At 40.8% G+C, this 10,460-nt stretch overlaps 1 protein-coding gene across 1 annotated transcript; it reads left to right on the plus strand.

The window, feature by feature from the left end:
- Nucleotides 1–503: 503 nt before the first annotated feature.
- On the plus strand, nt 504–1,442 carry LOC122749997 (olfactory receptor 51I1-like). Its single transcript, XM_043996629.1, has one exon. It carries the CDS (start codon nt 504–506, stop codon nt 1,440–1,442), a length of 939 nt encoding a protein of 312 aa, XP_043852564.1.
- Nucleotides 1,443–10,460: the final 9,018 nt, after the last annotated feature.

The raw sequence follows: 10,460 nt of genomic DNA on the forward strand, positions 1-10,460 counted from the left end.
TGTGTATTGTTTCTTTTACACATTGCACTAAAATATAATGTAAACATAGCTTTCAAATGTACTGGGAAATGTAAAAAATTGTGTGACTCATTTTATTGTGATATGTGCTTTATTGTGGTGGTCTAGAACCAAACCCATGAGATCTCTGAGGTATGTCTATAGTGGTCTAAGGTTTACAAGCTACTTCATAAATATTGTCTCATTTTATTCCCACAACAACCCTGATAGATAGATGTTATTATCCCCATTTTACAGATGAGGAAACTGAAATAGAAGTGATTTGCCCAACGTCGTACAGCTAGTAAGTGTCTGAGGCTGAATTTGAACTCAGAGCTTTCTGATTCCAGGCCCAGTGTTTTAGCTGTTGTGTGACTGCTTAGCCTAATAACCTGTGTTCCTTTTGTTTCTGGAGACAGGGGCTGGAAGAGAGTGAGGCTGAGGACAGGCCCCAAAACATCTGCGTACCAGCCCCATTCCAAGGCGGTCTATACCTTCTCCCTACTATGTGGAGTTTCAATGACTCACATTTCCAACCAGCCAAGTTGCAGCTAACAGGTATCCCAGGCCTAGAGACTGGAGAAGGGTGGGTAGCTTTCATCTTCTGTTTGCTCTACTTGATCTCCATTGGGGGCAACCTTGCCATCCTGGGCCTTGTGATGCGAGAGACTGCCCTGCACCAGCCAATGTACTACTTCCTGTCCATGCTCTCCCTCAATGACCTAGGCGTCTCCCTGTCTACATTGCCCACTATGCTGGGTACTTTTTGCTTTAATTACCGTGAGGTTGGCTTTGATGCCTGTCTGGTCCAGATGTTCTTCATTCACACTTTCTCTTTCATGGAGTCTGGGATCCTGCTGGCTATGAGCTTTGACCGCTTCGTGGCCATCTGTAACCCTCTTCGGTATGCCACCATCCTCACTAACACCCGTATTGTGGTCATGGGCCTGACCATCCTTGCAAAGAGCTTTGTCACCCTCTTCCCTTTCCCCTTTCTAGTGAAGCGGTTGCCTTTCTGCAAGGGCAATGTCCTGCACCATTCCTACTGCCTCCATCCTGACCTCATGAAGGTTGCATGTGGAGACATCCATGTCAACAACATCTATGGGCTCTTTGTGGTCATCTTTACCTATGGTGTTGACTCAACCTTCATCCTTCTCTCCTATGCCCTCATCCTGAAGGCTGTGCTAGCCATTGCCTCCCAGGAACAGAGATTCAAGGCACTCAACACCTGCATTTCCCACATCTGTGCAGTTCTTGCCTTTTATGTGCCCATCATTGCTGTTTCCATGATCCACCGCTTTTGGAAGAGGGCCCCACCGGTAGTCCATGTCATGATGTCCAACGTCTACCTCTTTGTGCCTCCCATGCTCAATCCTATCATCTACAGTGTCAAGACCAAGGAAATACGCCGGGGAATTCTCAAGATCTTCCAAAAATCCTAAATACAGCATTTATGAAATTTAGACATGGGTGGAAAGGGAAGATATATACTCATTCTCCACAACCTAAGATACTACATCAAGGGGAGAATATACACATTGTATCTAAAAGGATGGTAATTTGAGATAAATAAAAAGCAATCCTATGCCACAACCACAAAGGAAGGGTCAGCCAAATTAAAGAACTGTCAAACTTACAGCAAGAAGGAACACTAAGGACTCACATCTAATTTCATTTCACAAATGGAGAGATTTTGAACTTTTTCTTTCAAAATGTGACAATGTTAAACTAGGTAGTCTGTTTTAGTTGAAAGATCTCTAATAAGTTATGAAGGGGGTAAGTTGTTGGGAGTATATTGTTCAGCCTCATCCTTGGCATGTGGAAATGAAATCAGTAAAATGTGTATAGGTTTGGTCTCTGCACTATTCAGTCAGAAGAGAGAGATCTCAGGGTGTACAGGAATTCTAGAAAAGACCAATATAAGTGGAGAGAAGGAAGCCCATGAGGATGGACTTTATAGATTGAGCTTCTACAACATGAGCAAGGGAAGAGAAACAAAGATACTAGCTTTAAAGAAATAAAATCCTGAAAAGCATGGGGGAGATGGAAAGTAGACTTGTTTTTCAATCTTTCAATCAATCAATCCATATTTATTAAGTTTCTCCATCATGTGCCCAGTACAATGCTAGGCAGAGGGGTTACAAAGACAAATGTGAAACTTTATTTGTCCCCAAGGAATTTACAATCTAGTAAGGGGAGACAACACGTACAATAGAAAAGGTCACTTTTGTAGCTGTGTGAAAGATAGATTAGAATCAGGAAAGGCTCAAAGTGAGTAAGAGGTTATTAGAACATCCAGTCAAGAAATGACCAGGATTTGTATTAGAGTGATATCTATGTGAGTGTTGAGGGGAAGATGACTACAAAAGATGCTATGGAGGTCCTAATGACAATATTTGTCCTCTGAATGGATGTGTAGGGTATCTGAGAGTATGGAGTTGAGGATGATATCTTGGTTACAAACCTTGGATGTCTTGAAAGATGGAGGTGACCTAGATAGAAATAGAAAAGTTTAACAGAAGAGTGAATTTGGGGAAGGGAAAAATAATGAGCTCTCTTTGGGGCATTTTGAATTCACAATGCCTGTTGGACATACAGTTCAAAATGTCCAGTTGAGTACTGGTGATTTAGGACCGCAACTCAAAGAGATACACTAGAGCTGCACATTTAGACCTGGAAGTTATCATCACAGAAATGATCAAGAGAGAGACAGAGAGACAGAGACAGAGAGAGATAGAGACAAAGACTAAGAGAGAAAGTCCAGGATGAAACTCTGCAATTTACCCACAGTTGGAAGGGAATGATATAGATTATGGTCTCACAAGGAAACTAAGAAGAAGTAATCTGATAGGTAAGATGAGACTCAAGAAAGATCAGTATCACAAAAATCCAGAGAGGAATATCCAGGAAAAGATGGTGGTCAATAGTATAAAATGACCTAGAGAAGTTAAATTTTTAAAAAGACAGAGAAAAGGCCATCAGACCTAGTGATTAAGAATTGATTAGAAATTTTGAAGAGCAGTTTCAACTGAGTGAAGAAGTTGGAGGCCAGATTGCAAAAGGTTGAAAAGCGAGTGAGTGGAGAAGAGTGGAAGTGGAAGCAATGAATGTAGCCTACTTTTTTCAGATACTGAAGACTAGTAGCTGGAAGGTGATGGTTTGAGGCCTTTCTAACTCACCCAGTGGGGAATTCCCATGGTATACTTCTTTTCCTGGTAGAGTTCATAAGTTGATAATAAGAACCAGTTCGAGAGAGTTCAGAGAAAATGTAGACATGTCACATTCAGAAGTTAACACTGAAAGGAAGGATCACAATTAACCCAAGACAAAAGATCAATTGTGACAAGGAATTTTAAAATAATTTACTATAATTTCTCCTGTCTGTGCAAATGTACATTAAATACAAATAATTATAAGGATATTATAATTTTACTGTGAAATAAACACTTTCATCTTATTATTTCTTATATGTTCAAATTCATTATGTTATTTGATCCTGCTTGGTCCTTCAAGGTATTTTTAAATTTCAGACCTTCTTTAAAGGACCTATCCCTGGCCTATGAAGAGAGCATCAAGAAAAGGGACCTTGACTGGATTCAGGAGTACCCAAGTTCAAATCTGGCCTCAGACACTTGACACTTACTAGCTGTGTGACCTTGGGCAAGTCACTTAACCCCCATTGCCCCACAAAATTAAAAACCAAAAAAAAAAAAAAAAGGGACCTTGACCTTCTCCATTTTCTGAGGCCTCTGTCTCAGAGCCTAGAGGATCTTGAGAAAAGCTGCAGTTCTTTGGGAGAGGTCAAATCCTGATAAAACCCCCTTTATAACAAAAATATTCCCTGGTCCTGCATGACAACTCACTTACTGAAACAATTCATAGAATCATTGACATTTTAAAGGCAGCAAGACATATTGGAGAGAGAATGGGGATACAAAGTCAGGGCGCTTTGGTTCAAATCCTAGTTCTTTTGATTACTACTTGTAAGGCCACCGGCCTCCAAACTCTCATTTATAAACTAGGGGTAGCAATAATTACACTGATTTGTAAGAGTGAATTATAATTATTTTTATCATAGATTAGAGATTTTGAAATATATCATGGTACAATTTTTTTTTAATTTAAAAAAAAGATATCATGGTACAGTGAAAAAGATTAATTAGTTTAAAGTCATGAGAAACCTGTGGTCAAATCCCACCTTTAGTCTTTTTTTTTTTCCAGTGAGGCAATTGGGGTTAAGTGACTTGCCTAGGGTCACACAGCTAGTAATTGTTAAGTGTCTGAGGCCGGATTTGAACTCAGGTCCTCCTGACTCCAGGGCCAGTGCTGTATCCACTGCGCCACCTAGCTGCCCCTTTGACATTTACTAATTTCATGGCCAAAGGTTATTCACTTAACCTGTCTGAGCCTCAGTTTCTTTATCTGTAAAATGAGGTTGATAGTTCATACTTTACAGCGTTATTGTGAGAATCAAATGAAAAAATAATTGGGAAGCACTTTACAAACCATAAAAGGTCACAAAATCATGAGGTACAGTGGATAGAGAGTCAACATTGAAGTCAGGGGATGTAGGCTGAAGTTCCAGCTCTGACTCATCCTTGCTGTGTGAGAACCAGGGCGAGTCACTTAACCTCTTAAAGTTTTGGGAAACTCCCTAAGAACATGAATTGCAAAAAAGTAGCAAATTTCATTGGTAAATAGCTCCTTATACAAATGAAATTATAGGTCCAGTTCCTAACCCCAAAGTGCTACACAGCAACTGTCGATTATTACTAGAGATTGGACCATAAAGACCCTGTAATGCACCCCCTCATTTTAGATATGATAATAAGAGCTAGTATTTAACATAGCACTTTAAAGTCTGCAAAGTGCTTTGCAAATATTACCTCATTTGAGCCTCACAACAGCCCTGAGAGGTAGGTGCTGTTATCTCCATTTTGTAGATGAAGTAATGGAGGCAAACAGAAGTAAAATGATTTGTCCAGGGTCACACAGCTAGTATCTGAGACTGTATTTAAACCCAGGTCTCCTTGCCTCCAGGTGCACTCTGTGCATTTTGCCACCTAGCTGCCTTTGATGGAGAAAATGAGATGGAGAAACTGAGACAATGGAGGAGGAAAATGAATGTTAAAAAGAAGAGAAAAACACTTTTAAAATTTTGTTTAACCTCAGCTGGGCTATCATTATTGCATGGCAACTGTATTCATTTCTAATTGACTCTTTGACTCTTCACATTGACCATGCCAAATCTGCTCTCTTCAAGCCCCTAATTCCACTATGGCTCATCTTTTTCTAAACAGATGACCTTTGCCTGGTATTTGAACTAAAACCCTGAGGTCTTTACCCTAAGCCATGGTTACTCTTTCCATTTTTTTCTTTGATTTCATCTTAAACCTAGCTCTATTTAATCCTTTCCCCATTGTCTATAAATATGATCAGGACTCCTGTTCTTAAAACAAAATAAAACAAAAACAAAACTTCTCCCCTCCCCAATCCTGCCATCCTTCAAAGCTGTAGCAAGTTCAAAATTGGGTCTCGAAGGAAGAGAGTTGTTGTTCAACTGTTTTTCAGTCATGTCAGACTCTTTCTGACCCCATCTGGAGTCTTCTCGGCAAAGATACTAGAGTAGTTTCCCATTGCCTTCTCCGGCTCATTTTACAGATGAAGAAACTATGCAAACAGGGTTAAATGTCTTGCTCAGGGTCACACAGCTAGTAAGTGTCTGAGGCCGGATTTGAACTTAGAAAGATGAATCTTTCTGACTCCAGGCCTCTCTCCAATCTATCCACTGGGCCACCTGGCTAAAGGAAGAGAGGGACTTCAGTAAATAAAAATAGTCTATTCCAAACATGAGGAACATTGTGAACAAAAACTCAGTGACAGGAGAGGGAAGAACAATGTAAGGGATATTGTTGAAATGCTCTCGGCGGGGGGTGGGGGGTGGGGTGGGGGGTGATCCTACTGCACCACCCTACCCCACCCCTGCCCCACTAAGCTGCTGTGGATTGGCAAGACAAAGGCAGAATTGTAAGCTATACTGTCGCAAAATCACCTTTACACTAATCAAAGCTTCTAGAACTGTATCGTATCTCCAGTTTTCTAACTATCTTTGGAGTACACCTAAAGTTGCAAACATGCTCATGCTACTGAGTTCTCTGTCTGGAAAGCCATCTGTGGAATTCTATGCATGATCATTTGAAGAACTCCTCTTTTGCTGGCCCCTTCAGGCCATCCAACTAGAAGCAAATCATGCAGGGTGCTAGAGCAGAGAAGCTCTGATCCTGACCATTCTATATTCCCTGCCACCTCCAAGAACTCCCCGGGGAGCCTATGTCCCCCTTTTGTTTTTCCCAATCTATTTCTCTCCCATTCATGGCCTTCATCCATTGTACTTCCTTCTCCTATTTTCCAACTTATTTTATTATTATATTTTCCAATTTATTATCTTGTGTCCCTGTCCTTAACTGTGACTATGCAGCCTCCTCTCCTACTTCAATAATTGATGAAAAGGTGGGGAGGGCTTTTCTGATCTCCCATTCATAACCTCGACCCCTACACACACACCCAGGAATAAATACGGGTCAAAGCCCTGGTGAGATAGCATCCTTTCACTGCCATCTCCAAGTGAATGGAAAAGGAGAAATGGAAAACAGAGCGGTACTTTTACCTCCAACAGACACACAATCTTCGTGGAAACTATTACCAAAAAAAGGAGTAACAATTGATAAATGGGGGAAGGGGAAAGAGCCAGTTTCCCTGAAAGGTAAACAGAGAAAGAGGGACATTTGGGGAGAACCTAAGAGAAAGAATGGAGGAAAGATGGAAGGTCCCTAAGGTAGAGGTAGCTACTGTTCTTTTCTCATTCATAAGCTTCCTAGGCCTGGGCCCATAGGCCTCACACTTGTGGAACAGGGGAGTTGCTTTACCCGTGCTGTTTTCTTTCTCCATCCTCTTCCCTGGGATCGAGTTCTAACTCTGATCCTAGGTTTGGGAAGATGATGATGGGGACTAGGGGTAGACAAATGAATTCCTGTACATGTATATGTGTGTTTAATGATATATGAGTATATACCTTTAAGGATATTGTCTATATATGTAGTATGCAAATGCATCTGTATGAGTGTGTGGATTCTATGGATGTCTTTGGGGATGCTGTCTCTGGCCTTCCTGCCCCCATGGGACTGAGCTTCATAGCACTACTTGCTGAGTTAAACATTTCCCCAGAAAGACACAGGAGCCTAGGGCCCTAGAGACCTATCCTGGTGGGAAGGTCTTTCAGAATATTAAAACAGTTTGTTGCCCACAGCTTCCCAGCCAAAGCTCCCTCAGCAGGCAGCCACTTTAAGCCCTGACCCATAACAGGTCCATCCATCAATCTGCTTTCCTAAAAGGGGTAAGTGTCTGTGTATCTGGCAGCATCACAGTAGGAGTGACAGTGTGTCATAAGACTGTGTGCTTATTTTTGTGTGTGTCCAAAATATGTGTATTACATGTCTGTCTCTTTGTTTTTTGTTTTCGGGTTTTGGGGGGTTGTTTTTGTGGGGCAATGAAGGTTAAGTGACTTGCCCAAGGTCACACAGCTAGTAACTGTCAAGTATCTGAGTCAGGATTTGAACTCAGGTCCTCTTGAATCCAGAGCCAGTGCTTTATCCACTGTACCCCCTAGCTGCCCATGCCTGTCTCTTTGTAAGCACGTGTGTATTGGAGAAAGTGACTGTGTGTTTGTCTGGGAGGGATAGGGCATGTAAATGTCAGTTATTAGGATATGGGTGGGGGCATCACCTAGACTTTCCAGTTTGGAAGCTTAGTGTTTTTGAGATTTAACCAGGGGCATGGTGATAGAGAGTAGAGGCAACTGTAGAGTGATGGACAAATCTCTGTGCTGGGAATTCAGAACAGAGTTGTAGAATTTTGTAAATGCAGAACTAAAAGGAGCCATTATTATTAGCATCTAGTCTGACATAACTCTTTAGTCCTGACTTCACTGATTTCACACACACACATACACACACACACAAATACACATATGCTACTAGTAGGAAGAAAAGAGAGATCAATGGACAGAGGAGAGTATTTATTGGGCAGGGGTTAGATGAGATGCTTGTTGTGGTCACTAACAAGCTTATAAGTTCTGAAAAAGAAGACACGAATCTCAAGCTGGAAGGGAATTTAGAAGTGATCAAATCCAACTTTTCATTTTATAATTAAGGTAATTGAGGCCTATAAAAGTTAAATACAAGTACCTTGTCTAAGGTTACTTAGTAAATCACAAAGTCAGAATTTGAATCCAGGACTATGGGCTTCAAATCTACCAAAGAACTCTTTGTGGTACAACAAAACACATTTCTAATGACAGCATTGTTTTGGTAATTCCTACTCTTGGTGCAATTTGCCCCTATCCCTTTTCCTATCTTCTTTAAATAGTGAGATCTCCCTATATTGAACTTACATAGATCAGTTATTGAGAGGCTCCTAGCTAAGCCAGTGGGGCAAGTGCTGGACAGCAACAACAGCATCCTATGGCAATGAACCCTGTAAAGAGAATGATGGTGACAGATAGAAGGGATAGTGAGTGGAGAGAGAGCAGAGATGGTGCTCTTCAAAGCCTGTGCCTCTCCGTGTGTATGTGTGTGTGTATATGCATATGTGTGTTGGAGAGTATTGGGGATTACATAAAACAGCTTTCCAGTCAGCAGGCTCACATCCTGTTCTAACTGTATCTGCAACCTTCTTCTGGGCTGCCTAGGACTGCCTCCACTCCACAGTTCCCCTACATCCAAAGCCCTGTCTCTTGCAAGTGTGCTGCAACATATCTTCCTCACCTTGCCAATTACAGTGCAGTTCATTCATTCATATCATTTCACCAAAGGGCCCAGGAAACTTGTTACACAAACTATACTGAGGGTTTGACTTCTTGCAGTTCTTTCCTGTTCCCCTTCCTAGTTCTCTCTCATTTGTATCTCCAGTCCAAAACCGAACCATTCTCCTCTGTAATCTTGGACACTAGAGATATATCCAATACCCTTTTCTCTGGGGTCTCAGATCTATCCTTTCATGCTAGAAACATTTCTCTTTCCCTCGGGCACTCAGTATTCAACTTACCTGAACGGCAACTACCTTAAAGGTGCCTCTCTACTTCTGCATATAGCTCCACAATCTGCATTCATCTTCTTATTTCCTTTTTTCTTTCTGAATCCATGATTTCCCGACAAGCCCCAAGGTTCTTCACAATGGTACCAATCTCCTTCATCAAGCCTCAGCATCATCATAGGGCACCAAACTCACTTAAATACTGATGTGTCTCCTGGTATTCTCAGACAAACATTAACATAACTAAAATGAATTATATTTGGACTACTTAGGTCTTGGCCAGACTTGGGTTTATTCTCAAAGCCTGACTTGGTCAGAAAAATGAAAGAAAAAATTCTGGTATAATAAGATTCAGAGACAACATCTACGACAAACTCAATCCTACATCTGGTTCTGGCCCTGAATTATTATGTAACCTTGGGTAAGTTACTTGTTTTCTGTGGGACTCATTCCCTATTTGTAAAATGAAAGAGTTGGATCCAGTTATTTCTAAGGTCCCTTCCAACTCTTAACGTTTTATCTTCTATGCTAAGTCCCTTCTAGCTCTGACATTCCATATTTTGTGTTGAATGATTATTTCGAACCTAAATATTCTATGGTTGAGTGATTTGGAGACAACGAGAAGGTATTTTGTGAAAAGAACTCCATGGCATAATGAACAGAGGGCCTGTCCTGGTGTCTGGAAGACCTAGTCCCATCTCTGACACCTATTGCTTGTGTGACCCTGGCAAGTGTTGGACCTCTCAGTGTTCCCAGGCAACTCCCAAAGACTGAAAAGTTTTGGCACAGTAGTGGATCTGCATTAATAGAAGGATTTTTGAAAGCAGGAACTGTTTTTTGCTTTTCTTTGTTATCCCTTAGCACAATGCCTGGCACATAGTAGGTACCTAATAAATGCTTGTTGACTGGATGTCCTAATGAACTCCAAGGCCTAGGACAAAAACAAAGAAAAAATTCTCAAGTCATTGGGATTATTATTATTATTATTATTATTATTATTATTATTATTATTATTATTATTATTATTAAGCTCCTGAGATTGTTTAAATTTTTGCAAAGTGATTTATGCATGTTATTTCATTTCAATTGTTTCAATCTCATAATAAACTTATGATGTGAGTAATATAGATACTTTCATTGTGATTTTACAAATTAAGAAACTGTAGCTTAGTAAGGTTAAATGATTAACTCATGGTCACACTTAAGTTAGTAAGTCTGAGAGGCAGGATTTGAACCCAGGTCTTCCTGACTCCAGGATTCCTTCCACTATGGCATCATGTGATATGGAGGCGTATGTGACTGAATTGACCATGGTCCTTAATAGAAGCTAAGCTTGGATTGTTCTTTTCAATGACAGGCAGAATTAACCC

This window comes from Dromiciops gliroides, chromosome 3 (assembly GCF_019393635.1).
Source record: "Dromiciops gliroides isolate mDroGli1 chromosome 3, mDroGli1.pri, whole genome shotgun sequence".
Classification (NCBI taxonomy): Eukaryota; Metazoa; Chordata; class Mammalia; order Microbiotheria; family Microbiotheriidae; genus Dromiciops; species Dromiciops gliroides.